Source organism: Oncorhynchus mykiss, chromosome 13, assembly GCF_013265735.2.
Source record: "Oncorhynchus mykiss isolate Arlee chromosome 13, USDA_OmykA_1.1, whole genome shotgun sequence".
In the NCBI taxonomy this organism is placed as follows: domain Eukaryota; kingdom Metazoa; phylum Chordata; class Actinopteri; order Salmoniformes; family Salmonidae; genus Oncorhynchus; species Oncorhynchus mykiss.
The window spans coordinates 33,270,845-33,285,088 of NC_048577.1; the positions used below are offsets into that span (position 1 = coordinate 33,270,845).

The 14,244-nt window shown below is 40.9% G+C and overlaps 1 protein-coding gene across 1 annotated transcript; it reads left to right on the forward strand.

Moving 5' to 3' along the window:
* The first annotated feature begins 234 nt into the window (after positions 1 to 234).
* LOC110486148 lies at positions 235 to 13,963 on the forward strand. The gene is made up of 8 exons (XM_021557537.2): positions 235 to 497; positions 7,672 to 7,701; positions 9,272 to 9,592; positions 9,732 to 10,046; positions 11,843 to 12,139; positions 12,315 to 12,635; positions 12,824 to 12,961; positions 13,166 to 13,963. Exons 1-8 carry the CDS (start codon positions 467 to 469, stop codon positions 13,495 to 13,497), a joined length of 1,785 nt encoding a protein of 594 aa, XP_021413212.2. The 5' UTR covers positions 235 to 466; the 3' UTR covers positions 13,498 to 13,963.
* The last annotated feature ends 281 nt before the right edge of the window (positions 13,964 to 14,244 follow it).

The window sequence follows — 14,244 nt, forward strand, 5'->3', positions numbered from 1 at the left end:
GAGCTCAGCTGCATTGCTTGCTGTTTGGGGTTTTAGGCTGGGTTTCTGTACAGCACTTTGAGATATCAGCTGATGTAAGAAGGGCTATATAAATACATTTGATTTGATTTGATTTGTTGTGCGCAGGCGGAAGATGGGTGGAATCGGTGACCAAACCAGAGAATAACCACATTAGTGGGCCAGGATTTCCTGTGCTGTGACAGTATATGCCCTTCATTGTCATTGTAACTCTAACACAGGAAACTTGTAGAAGATCACACATTGATCTCTTGTACACGGAGAGAGCTTTGCCAGAGCCTGATAATTTAACTCTCAATTTTGGTTCATCAAAAATTTTGGTTTTGCTCATCAGTTTTAACTCATTTTTAACTTCAAACAGTTGAATCTGGGGTAAATATTGCAACAATTTACTGCAAAGTGTTGGCGATAGTCATACCTGATATTGGAGGACACTACAAGGATCAAGATGGTGACAACTCTACTCTTTGTGGCATTAGGTGAGTATTACAGTAACTCAGTTACTGTATTACAGTAACTCAGTTTTCATAAAGGACAGTCTTTTAAGTGCCTTACATGAACAACAATATACTATACTGTATATAGATTGGTATCTGTGACTTCTGCTTTATCCAAGTACAGTATAATATTGTCTCTGTCTAGCGTAGCCTTGTTTCAATAGCCTGGGATGTATATATTGGATATTAATATCAGCAACGCAATTTTAACAGGCAAATTTGTGAATTCTGGTATCCATGAACATTGCTAACGAATGACTTGTTAACGAGAGTCACAAAATAAAACCAACCTAGAACAAAGGACTCATTCCGATTTCTACTCTCACACAGCCGTGACTTACAAGTTAGAAGTTGATGTGCTTGGTGTACATATCCCAGAAAGGTTGTGCAATCTTGCAATTATTAACTTTGATAGAAAATCTATCAAAAGAGACAGGATGTTGAAACCGTGGAGAAGGAGACACCTGTCCGTCTGCGGGAAAATTACACAGAATAATTCTCTAGTGATATCGCAGTTTACGTATTTCTTCATGGCTCTCCCGAATGGAGGAGTCTGTTTATCCAGCAGGCTACTAAAAGAGGCACATCCAGTGTTCAAAAGGTGGTCTTTTTGCTGTTATACAGATTAAAGCCTATCATTTTCGGTGGATTGACAATGGAACCCTGTTTAAAGTATCCTCCTTTTAAACGAAGAGGCAGAGCAAATGTTACAGCAAATAATATGGCTAAACTCCAATGTACTGAAAACAATTTAGTGGAAAAAATGTACAAGAAAGGTATCATGTTTACGAATCAGATTGTGAATGAGGATGGTAAAATTCTCACACGAGCAATTAACATTCGCATATTGAGAAGTATCAATACAAAAGTATATGTAGCGATGTGTGCTGAGAGTCGGGAAGCAAAGTTTGGTGAGTGAGTGTTTAAATAAATGAACACAACATAATACAAAAATAAGAAACACGAACAACGCACAGAACTGACACAGAAACACATAAAACAGATGAAGTTCAAATTTATTCTGGTTTTTCTTCTTCTATAAAGCAAACTTTAACGGTTGGACTTGGCGACTCTCTCCAACTCATCCTTCTTCTAGTTATGTTAGGTTTTATGTTTTTATATGATATTGATGTTTTTTCACAGTTTTGATGTCTTCACTATTATTCTACAATATAGAAAATAGTAAAAACAAAGAAAAACTCTGGAATGAGTAGGTGTGTCCAAACTTTTGACTGCGAAAGTATTCACCCCCTTGGCATTTTTCCTATGTTGTTGCCTTACAACCTGGAATTCAAATAGTTTTTGGGGGGTTTGTATCATTTGATGTACACAACATGCCTACCACTTTGAAGATGCAATATATTTTTATTGTGAAACAAACAAGAAATAAGACAAAAAAACTGAACTTGAGCGTGCATAACTATTCACCCCCCCAAAGTCAATACTTTGTAGCCACCTTTTGCAGCAATTACAGCTGCAAGTCTCTTGGAATTTGTCTCTATAAACTTGGCACATCTAGCCACTGGCAATTTTGCCCATTCTTCAAGGCAAAACTGCTCCAGCTCCTTCAAGTTGGATGGGTTCCTGCTGGTGTACAGCAATCTTTAACTTCTTATGGCTGCAGGGGCAGTATCGAGTAGCTTGGATGAAAGGTGCCCAGAGTAAACATCCTGTTCCTCAGTCCCAGTTGCTAATATATGCATATTATTATTAGTATTGGATAGAAAACTGTTTGAATGATGTCTGTGAGTTATAACAGAACTCATATAGCAGGCAAAATCCTGAGAAGAAATCCAAACAGGAAGTGGGAACTCTGAGGTTGGTCGATTTTCAACCAAGCCCCTATTGAATACACAGTGGGATATTGGTTATGTTGCACTTCCTAAGGCTTCCACTTGATGTCAACCTTTTTTAGAAACTTGAATGAGGCTTCTACTGTGATATGGGGCTGGATGAGAGCTCTTTGAGTCAGTGGTCTGGCAGAGAGCCAGGTCCTGGTCACACGCATTTCACATGTGCGTGACCATCATTTCGCATGATGCGTTCCATGGCTTTTCTACAGACAATGGAATTCTCCAGTTGGAATGTTATTGAAGATTTATGCTAAAAACATCCTAAAGATTGATATTACACTTAGTTTGAAATGTTTTTACGGCCTGTAATATAACTTTTTGAACTTCTTGTCCGACGTTCGGCTGGACCTTCGCGAGCGTTTGGATTTGTGTACCTAACGCGCTAACAAAAGTAGCTACTTGGACATAAATAATGGACATTATCGAACAAATCAAACATTTATTGTGGAACTAGGATTCCTGGGAGTGCATTCTGATGAAAATCATCAAAGGTAAGGGAATATTTATAATGTTATTTCTGATTTCTGTTGACTCCAACTCAAAAAAACAAAACAATTCTGAGCGGCGTTCTCAGATTATAGCATGGTTTGCATTTTTCCGGAAAGTGTTTTTGAAATCTGACACAGCGGTTGCATTAAGGAGAGGTATATCTATAATTCCATGTGTAACACTTGTATTTTCATCTACATTTATGAGGAGTATTTCTGTAAAATTGATGTGGCTATGCAAAATCACTGGATGTTTGTGGAACTAGTGAACGTAACGTGCCAATGTAAACTCTGATTTTTTTTGATAAATATGAACTTTATCGAACAAAACATACATGTATTGTGTAACATGATGTAAAGCTTATTTGAAATTGGACACTGTGGTGGGATAAACAACAAGATTACCTTTAAAACGGTATAAAATACATGTATGTTTGAGGAATTTTAATTATGAGATTTCCGTTGTTTTGACGCCCTGCACTTTCACTGGCTGTTGTCATATCGATCCCGTTAACGGGATTGCAGCCCTAAATTAAGTCATACCACAGATTCTCAGTTGGATTGAGGTCTGGGCTTTGTCTAGGCCATTCCAAGACATTTAAATGTTTACCCTTAAACCATTTGAGTGTTGCTTTAGCAGTATGCTTCGGGTCATTGTCCTGCTGAAAGATGAACCTCCGTCCCAGTCTCAAATCTCTGGAAGACTGAAACAGGTTTCCCTCAAGAATTTCCCTGTACTTAGTGCCATCCGTCATTCCTTCAATTATGACCAGTTTCCCAGTCCCTGACGATGAAAAACATCCCCACAGCATGATCCTGCCACCACCATGCTTGGATGGTGTTCTCAGGCTGATGAGAGGTGTTGGGTTTGTGCCAGAAATAGCATTTTCCTTGATGGCCAAAAAGCTCAATTGTAGTCAGAGCACCTTCTTCCATATGTTTGGGGAGTCTCCCACATGCCTTTTGGCGAACACCAAACGTGTTTGCTCATTGTTTTCTTTAAGCAATGGCTTTTTTCTGGCCAATCTTCCATAAAGCCCTGCTCTGTGGAGTGTATGGTTTAAAGTGGTCCAATGGACAGATACTCCAATCTCTGTTGTGGAGCTTTGCAACTCCTTCAGGGTTATCTTTGGTCTCTTTGTTGCCTCTCTGATTAATGCCCTCCTTGCCTGATTTGTGATTTTTAGTGGGTGTCCCTCTTTTGCCAGGTTTGTTGCGGTGCCATATTCTTTAAATTGTTTAATAATGGATTTAATGGTGCTCCGTGGGATGTTCAAAGTTTTGGATTTTTTGTTTTATAACCCAACCCTGAGCTGTACTTCTCCACAACTTTGTCCCTGACCTGTTTGTTGAGCTCCTTGGTCTTCGTGGTGCCGCTTGCTTGGTGGTGCCCCTTGCTTAGTGGTGTTGCAGACACTGGGGCCTTTTAGAACAGGTGTGTATATATATATATACTGAGATCATGTGAGACTTAGATTGCACACAGGTGGACTTTATTTAACAAATTATGTGACTTCTGATGGTAATTGGTTGCACCAGATCTTATTTAGGGTCTTCATAGCAAATGGGGTGAATAATATGCATGCACCACTTTTCAGTTTTTTATTTTGTTGAATTTTTTTGAAACAAGTACTTTTTTTCATTTCACTTCACCAATTTGGACTATTCTATTACATTAAATCCAAATACAAATCGATTTAAATTACAGGTTGTAATGCAACAAAATAGGAAAATGCCAAAGTGTTGCGTTTACGCACTGAAGGTAGGTAAGGAGTCAAACGCAGGAGAGCAGAGATGTCAGTGTAGTGTATATTTTAATAAGGGCAGGTCCAAAAAAAACGGTACAGTACAATACCCAAAAACCAACGCCCAAGACAATGGGAACTAACAGTAAGTAAGTAAGGCGCAAAAACACAACGCACCTTTCTATAATAAACACACGCAAAATACACTGAGGAAAGCCGAGGAGGAAAAATATTCCTGCACAAACCTAAGCGGGGAAACAGGGGTAAATATGCACACAGAAATTAAAGCAGGTGTGAATGAACCAAAGACAAAACAAACAGAAAAGGAAACATGGATCGGTGATGGCTAGTAGGCCTGCGATGCCGACCCGCGAGCACCGCCTGAATAGGGAGAGGAACCACCTTAAATTTTTTTGCAAGGCACTGTATATAATTTTTTTAAATTTTCCACCAAGTCCTCCAACTAGAATCTAGAACTCGAAACTAGAATCTGAGTAACTGTAACACAAGCTATATCTGACATACGTTTTGCATTAGCTCGGTGGTAGTTTATCCAAATTAAAATTTTCAGTAGTTATTTACACTTTTGACATGTAGCGGTGTAGCTAACTACTCACTGTATTTTTTTCTGTCCTGAACCACTGGGCTAAGCCGATGCACTCCTCTATCTGGCTCACATAGATCTCCGTACACTGTTAACATTTGACTCTAGAGTTAAGTATTCTTCCAGTCATGTTTTTTTTTAAACATTTTGTATTATATGACATTTCAGATTTACATATGATCATTTTTCAGGAGGACGTTGTGCTGCAGTGAATTACTTTTTCAAAGTAACTTTAGTTACGCAAACTATATTTCTCTCAACGGCAGCTTCACAGTAGCTCAACTTCGTCCTCCAGTGTGACATTGGTAGCTTCATAAACTATATTTTCAGAGTAGTTCCCCAACACTGCTGACATATTACATAAGGAAATAACATTAGTCAACATCAAGTGGAGAAACCTTTTAGCAAAGTAAAGAGTTGAGAGACATTTAATAGCATTTTGCAGAAAGCAGGATTAAGCCAATTTTAAACAAAGGAAGAGTGCCATATTGTAACGGTTTTCCTCCTCTTCTGAGGAGGAGGAGGAGGAAAGATCGGACCAATGCGCAGCGTGGTAAGTGTCCATATTTTAATGAAATATAACCGGACACTGAATACAACAGAACAATACAAATAAATAAAAAGCGAAACAGTCCTGTATGGTAAACACAGACACAGAAAACAACTACACACAAATCATAGTGGGAAAACAGGCTGCCTAAGAATGGTTCTCAATCAGAGACAACGATTGCCAGCTGCCTCTGATTGGGAACCATACCAGGCCAAACATATAGAAATAGAAAACATAGTATGCCCACCCCAACTCACGCCCTGACCAAACTAAAACAGAGACATAAAAAAGGAACTAAGATCAAGACGTGACACATATTGTGTGAAACTGATTCTAAAAATGTAACTTTCACTTGTATACCGAACTGTTGGTCTGTGAGAGTATGGCAAATGTTAACCACAACAAGTGAACTTCTCTACATGAGAAGTACATCTCTAACAGGGCAGTTTCACAAAGGAAATGATTGAGCTTGACATACAGTGCATTCAGAAAGTATTCAGACCACTTCACATTTTCCACATTTTCCGAGCTTGGCACACCTCTATTTGGGGAGTTTCTCCCGTTCTTCTCTCCAGATCGTTTCAAGCTGTGTCAGGATAAATGGACTCTCCAGAGATGCTCGATCGGGTTCAAATCCGAGCTCTGGCTGGGCCACTCAAGGACATTCAGAGAAATGTCCCGAAGCAGCTCCTGCATTGTCTTGGTTGGGGTCCTGAGCTCTCTGGAGCAGTTTTCATCAAGGATCTCTCTGTACTTTGCTTCATTCATCTTTCACCTCAATCCTGAATCCCAGTCCCTGCCGCTGAAAAACATCCGCACAGCGTGATGCTGCCACCACCATGCTTCACCGTAGAGATTGTATTGGCCAGGTGATGATCAGTGCCTGGTTTCCTCCACACGTGACACTTGGCATTCAGGCCAAAGAGTTCAATCTTGGTTTCATCAGACCAGAGAATCTAGTTTCTCATGGTCTCAGAGTCCTTTAGGTGCCTTTTGACAGACTCCAAGCGGGCTGTAATGTGCCTTTTACTGAGAAGCAGCTTCCGTCTGGCCACTCTACCATAAAGGCCTGATTGGTGGACTGCTGCAGCGACTGTTGTCCTTCTGGAAGGTTCTCCCATCTCCGAAGAGGAACTCCTCCAGAGATGGTCACACTCTGTCAGAGTGACCATCGGGTTTTGACATGCACTGTCAACTGTGGGACCTTACCTCTGACATGCACTGTCAACTGTGGGACCTTACCTCTGACATGCACTGTCAACTGTGGGACCTTACCTCTGACATGCACTGTCAACTGTGGGAACTTATATAGACAGTTGTGTGTCTTTCCAAATCATGTCCAATGAATTTAGTTTACCACAGCTGGACTCCAATCAAGTTGTAGAAACATTTCAATGATGATCAATTGAAACATGATGCACCTGAGCTCAATTTCGAGTCTCGTAGGAAAGGGTCTGAAAACTTCTGTAAATGAGGTATGTCTGTTTTTATTTTGGAAAAAATTAACAAAAATGTCTGAACCTGTTTTCAATTTTGTCATTATGGGGTATTGTGTGTAGATTGATTAGGAAGGCAAATTATTTAATCCATTTTAGAATAAGTGAAGGGTTGTGAATACTTTCCGAATGCACTGTATAACCATCCGGCTTTACAAATGGTGTAAATACCACAACATGGAAACATTGTCTGTTTGCTTGGTTTACATTTAAAGTTGTTTATGAACGTGTCAATAACTATCTACATAAAGCGTTCTAATATTTACAAATGTAACAATAACAGTTCATGAGTTAAAACATTAAAACCTTGTGATTTTTTTACTGGACATTATAGTAAGGTGTTATCCATTTAGAAATGGCAACTTCAGTAAATGTGTATTCAATTGTAATGTTTTGGTTGTCTGTGTTTCTCCCCAACAGCTCATCAAATGGTGTTGTGTTCATTGGCAGGTAAGTGTTAATTTACACTGAACGAAAATATAAAACACAACATGCAACAATTTCAATGATTTTATTGAGTTGCAGTTCATACAAGGAAATCAGTCAATTGAAATGCATTCATTAGCCCCTAATCTATGGGTTTCACATGACTGGGAATACAAATATGCATCTGTTGGTCACAGATACCTTAAAAATAAAAGGTAGGGGCGTGGATCAGAAAACCAGTCAGTATCTGGTGTTAACACCACTTGCCTCATGCAGCGCGACACATTTCTTTCACATAGAGTTGTTCAGGCTGTTGATTGTGGCCTATGGAATATTGTCCGACTCCTCTTCAGTGAATGTGCAAAGTTGCTGGATATTGGCGGGAACTGTAACATGCTGCCGTACACATAGATCCAGAGCATCCCAAACATGCTCAATGGATGACATGTCTGGTGAGTATGCAGACCATGGAAGAACTGTGACATTTTCAGCTTTCGGGAATTGTGTACAGAGCCTTGCGACATGGGGCATCAGATGAATGGAACAACAATGATTGCCATCGATAAAATTATATTGTGTTTGTTGTCCGTAGCTTATGCCTGCCCGTACCATAATCCCACCGCCACCATGGGGCACTCTGTTCAAAACGTTGACATCAGCAAACCGCTCGCCCACACAACGCCATAAACGCTGTCTGCCATCTTCCTGGTAAAGTCGAAGCCGGGATTCATCTGTAAAGAGCACACATCTCCCGTGTGCCAGCGGCCATGGAAGGTGAGCATTTGCCCCCTGAAGACGTTTACGACACCGAAATGCAGTCAGGTCAAGACCATGGGGAGACTCAGATAAGCTTCCTTGTGACGGTTTCTGACAAACCTATTTTCATCAACTGTCTGGGTGGCTGGTCTCAGATGATCCCACTGGTGAAGAAACCAGATGTGGAGGTCCTGGACAGTGTGGTTACATGTGCTCTGCGGTTGTGAGGCCGGTTGGCCGTACTGCCAAATTCTCTAAAACGAAGTTGGAGACGGTTTATGGCAGAGAAATTAACATTTAAATCTCTGGCAAAAGCACTGGTGGACATTCATGCAGTCAAGCATGACAATTGCACCCTCCCTCAAAACTTGGGGCATCTGTGGCATTGTGTTTTGTGACAAAACTACATATTTTAGAGTGGCCTTGTACTGTCTCCAGCACAAGGGGCACTTGTGTAATGATCATGCTGTTTAATCAGCTTCTTGATATGACACACCTGTGGATGGATTATCTTGGTGAAGGAGAAATGCTCAGAAGGATGTAAACATTTGTGTACAAAAATTTGAAAGAAAAGGCTTTTTGTGCATATGAAACATTTCTGGGAGGAAACATGGGACCAAAACATGACATTTGTGAACACAAGTCCCCAAAAGGTTTTATGTAGCATGTTTGAATATCATTTAAATACATTTAAAAGTACACATGAAATAAGTCCAAAAAGATTGAGTAGCACGTTTGTAACAAAACTTTGAATAGAACATCTTTCACCATACTGACAGTTAATTTGCTTATTGATCATTAATTAATTTTCCCGATCATCTCTTTTCCTCTTTGTGAGCTGGTGAAGAGATCAGGCTGGTCGATGGCACTAGTCGCTGCTCGGGGACAGTAGAGATTCTTTACAAGGGCCAGTGGGGACGAGTGTGTGGCCAGAAGTGGGACGTAAACGATGCCAATGTGGTGTGTGGCCAGCTGGGCTGTGGGAAAGCTGTGAGTGCCCAAGGTAGTGCCCACATAGGTCAGGGTAGTGGTGGCAGGCCTACTTGGCTGGATGATGTTGGGTGTAAAGGCACTGAGAGCTCCCTCACAGAATGCTCACATGGAGGATTGAAACACCATGACTGTTTACAGGCTCAAGATGCCAGAGTTGTCTGCTCAGGTAAGAAAAGTCCCTCTGTTGCTATTGTGGTTGATAAAAGTCGAAATACCTGGATTTAGTTGTGTCAACTTGGCATTGATTTAGTTGATAAAAATGATACTGAAATGCATTTAATTGTCAAATGTTCTTTCATGCCTAGTTAAACCTAATATCAGACTGGTCAATGGGAGTGACCTCTGCTCTGGGAGGGTGGAGGTCTATCAAACTGGTCACTGGCGAACCGTGTGTGACGACGTGTGGGACTTGAATGATGCTGCTGTGGTTTGCAGACAGCTTGGCTGTGGGAGAGCTGATAGTGCCCCAGAGAGGGCCTACTTTGGTCAGGGCAGTGGGCCCATCTGGCAGGATGATGTTGGCTGCTCTGGCACGGAGTGCTCCATCACACAGTGCCCACACACAGGAGGAGGAACACATAACTGTAATCATGGTAACGACGCAGGTGTTATTTGTTCAGGTAAGGTTTGCCTTGTCTAGACATTTGGTTTGAATTGTTTGAATTGTGCAGAAAGGTCTCGTTATAGAGAAAATCCTAAAAAGCATATTACTGCAGTATTACAGACTGCTCTGCCACCTAGTGGCCTGATTTAGTGCTATATGACCAGATGAGGGCAGCCTAGAACAGAGCATGTGTTTAAGACAGTATGAAGATGAGCAGAAACATTTATTAATCTATTAAATAGATTATTTCTCTCCCCCATCTACACACAATAGCCCATAATGACAAAGGGGAACATGTTTTTAGAAATATTTCAAATATATTGAAAATTATATACAGAAATATCTAATTTACTTAAGTATTCACACCCCTGGCAGTGATTACAGCTGTTAAGTCTTTCTGGGTAAATCTCGAAGAGCTTTGCACACCTGGATTGTACAATTTTTGCATATTACATTCAATGTCGTCTTGGTAAGTAACTCCTGTGTATATTTGGCTTTGTGTTTTAGGTTATTGTTCTGTTGAAAGATGAATTTGTCTCCCAGTGTCTGTTGGAAAGCAGACTGAACCAGGTTTTCCTAGAAGATTTTCACTGTGCTTTGCACTATTTCGTTTATTATTCTTCCCTAAAAAACTCCCTAGTCCTTACCGATGACAAGCATACCCATAACACACTGGAGGTTGGTGGCACCTTAATTGGGGAGGACGGGTTCATGGTAATGTCTGGAGCGGAATTAGTGGAATGGTATCAAATACATCAAACACATGGTTTCAATGCATTTGATGCCATTCCATTCGCTCGGTTCCAACCATTATAATGAACCGTCCCCCCCTCATTAGCCTCCACTGCCATAACATGAGGCACCCAGTGGTACTCAGTGATGTGTTGTGTTGGATTTGCCCCAAACATAACACTTCACATTCAAGAAATAAAGTTAATTTATTTGCCACATTTTTTGCAGTTTTACTTTAGTGCCTTATTGCAAACAAGATGAATGTTTTAGAATATTTGTATTCTATACAGGCTTCATTCTTTTCACTCTGTCATTTAGGTTAGTATTGTGGAGTAACTACAATGTTGTTGTTCCATCCTCAGTTTTCTCCTATTACAGCCATTAAACAATGTAACAATGTTTCAAAGTCTCATGGTGAAATCGTTGAGCGGTTTCCTTCCTCTCCAGCAACTGAGTTAGGAAGGACGCTTGTATCTTTTTAGTGACTGGGTGTATTGATACACCATCCAAAGTGTAATTAATAACTGCATCATGCTCAAAGGGATATTCAGTGCCTGCTTTCTTTTTTTTTTACCCATCTAACAATAGGTGCCCTTCTTTGCGAGGCGTTGGAAAACCTCCCTGGAATTTGTGGTTGAACCTGTGTATGAAGTTCACTGCTCGACTGAGGGACCTTACAGATAGTTTTATGTGCAGGGTACAGAGATGAAGTAGTCATTCAAAAATCATGTTGAACACAATTATTCCACACACAATGCAACTCATGTGACTTGTTAAGCACATTTTTACTACTGAACTTATTTAGGCTTTGCCAAAACAAAGGGGTTGGATACTTATTGACTCAAGACACTTCAGCTTTATACAGCATTACATGGTCATTTGGTTTTTTTAAACTCAGAAAACATAATTACACGGTATTGTTTGTAGTCCAGTGACACAAAATGTTAATTTGAATCTATTTTAAAATCAGGCTAAAACACAACAACATGTGGAAAAAGACCAGGAGTGTAAATACTTTCTGAAGGCACCCCAGGTTGTGGTTACTGTTGCCTGACTAAACTACATCTCTTTGACCAACAGGTGTTGTCTTGCAGAAGCCTTCACTCTCCACAGACCGGTCCTACTCTGCCTTCTTGCATGGAGAGGAGGTCCAGCTCACCTGCACTCTTCCATCCCATATCCTCTGTAATGCTGTGGAGTTCATCTTCTATCTGAATGGAGACTCCGTCATGACTGTGACCGTTGGATCCTCACAGCCCAGGGCTACTTTAACAAAGTTTAAGACGGACGCTTCACACCAGGGCAGTTACAGCTGTCTCTACAGAACACACTCCAACGGCAAAGCCATCAGCTCCCCTTACAGCAACGTTACTAAAGGTGAGGTGGTAGTTGGGAAACAAGTGCTGCCTAATCTATATATATATATTTAAGATTCATAGCCTTGATAGAGATGAGAGACTGATTACCTTGTCCATCACACACATATTTCTCAGTTACAAGGTGTGAATATGGAATCACATTACTGTCATATTGCTGTTTACTTTCTTCCAAGTGATCCTGCTACAGCCCAACATCTCTCTCAGTCCTCCAAATGGAGGGATGTTCTGGGGACTTCAGGGGCCAGAGGTGACCAGGGGCCACAGCTTCTCCATCATCTGCTCCATTCAGCCACAGTATCCCGGAGGCCTCTTCTATCTGGACTTCTCTGGTTCCAACAGAACAGAGACTACGCCAGCAGTCAACCACTCTGCCTGCTTCCACTTCCCTGTTGCAGAGTATAAAGACCAGGGGAAATACAGCTGCAGCTATGGAGTCAACATCTCCACGTGGTCATTCAGGTCGGCTAATAGTGAACTAGCTGTCACCATTAGAGGTAAAATAACACGTGCTTTACATTTTTTAATTTAAAATAACATTTACGTGAGAGAAAAATCATAGTATTGTAAAATGATTCATAATCCTTCATATCACTTTTTTTTTATTTTTATATATCCTATGAATTGGCCATCTACAAGTCTTGATCTGTAGGCCTAAACCTTGAAATACCTACCTTTTCCTCAGCCTCTATGGTCCCCATCATTGCCTCTGGAGGGACTGGTGGGCTAGCACTCCTGTTTCTGCTTCTGCTTGTCATCTGTCTAGTCAACAGGAGGACCAGGAGGAGCAGCAAGCCATCTACAGAGACTGACCAGAGAGAATGTAAGTGCTGTGACTGTACTGCAAACAAAGGCTGAATCTGAACTTAATTTACACCTTGAGCTTGAAAAGTTGAGTTAAGCAGCATCTCAAAATTGACTTCAAAGACTTTTGTCGACATCATTTCGTTCTGATGTTTTTAAAAAAAGTTTTTAATCCCCAGCGTTTCCTGTGGCGAATATTAACGAGCAAATTGTTACGCAACAGGTATTGACAACAGACACAACAAAGGCGAGGACGACAAAGTAGAAGAGGAGGAGGACTACGTGAATGTTGAAAACGTCTGTGGTGAGAGAAGTCTGGAGAGCGGGAAGGGGGAAAAGAAGAATGGGAAGAAAAAAGGGCGCCGCTCCGGGAACACGGAGGATGTCTGTTTCAACGAGGAGGAGGGTGAAAGGGAGGGAAACGTTTACAGAAAGCGTGTTTGTGGTGGGTCTCGTGAGAAAGTGAATAGTGCAGACGACGCTGAAGACTATGTCTCTGTCTATGACAATGTTGTAGCGCAGGGCGTGAACGAAGACATTTATCAAAACTATTAGGAGGAGTAACAGTGGACTGCGTGTCACTAAAGCAACTCATTGGCATCAACATGTTGATGTGTAAATAAAGTTAAGTAACAATAATTCAGAAGCAATAGTATAGCAACTACGGTTGCTATAGTTGACACTGAAACGAGACATATGACATAATGGTATTGCTCTATTTCATTTAGCTTTTTGTAACCAATCGAAATGTTCAGCATATTTGATCCATTGGGTCAAATCCGAACTGTCGTTTTTTGTATGCGTCGGTGGGGTGCCACTTTCTGTGTCTTTGATCAGTTCCAGTGTTGTTGAGGAACTAGCATTATGTATAAACTGTTGGTTGATTGCACTAAAATAAACAGGAGTCTCATTGCATGCTTTTGAGTTGAACTTTTATGTCTCCACTCCTTCTTTGAAGAGGAGTAGAAGGTGTTCAACCAAGTGAGAAAAGGTCCAACCATAAATAAATAATATGAGCATTGGGAAGTGAAAGATGTGACTCTCGACTCACTGTTTTGGGCCTTTGCCTTCCTAATCCACGTCCGTAGGTCAAGACCATCAAGCTCTCACTTTTGATTCTCCCTGGTTTATCTATCAATCATACAGGGTACATGGGCTTTACGGAGAACACAACCGTCTACCCTTAGAGTGACAGAGGAGCTGTGCACAGGAAATGCATCCTCGTATAGAGTAAAATCTTACATTCGCCAGACCGTCTGCGACAGAGACTGGTCATCACACGTTTTACCAGAAAGCTTGTTC

Bases quoted from the DNA above. Each gene is read 5' to 3' on its own strand.
- LOC110486148 (XM_021557537.2), top strand. From the start codon at position 467: ATGGTGACAACTCTACTCTTTGTGGCATTAG. The intron at 7,702-9,271 runs GTAAGTGTTAAT...CCTCTTTGTGAG, and splicing joins GGTGTTGTGTTCATTGGCAG to CTGGTGAAGAGATCAGGCTG. The intron at 9,593-9,731 runs GTAAGAAAAGTC...TTTCATGCCTAG, and splicing joins TGCCAGAGTTGTCTGCTCAG to TTAAACCTAATATCAGACTG.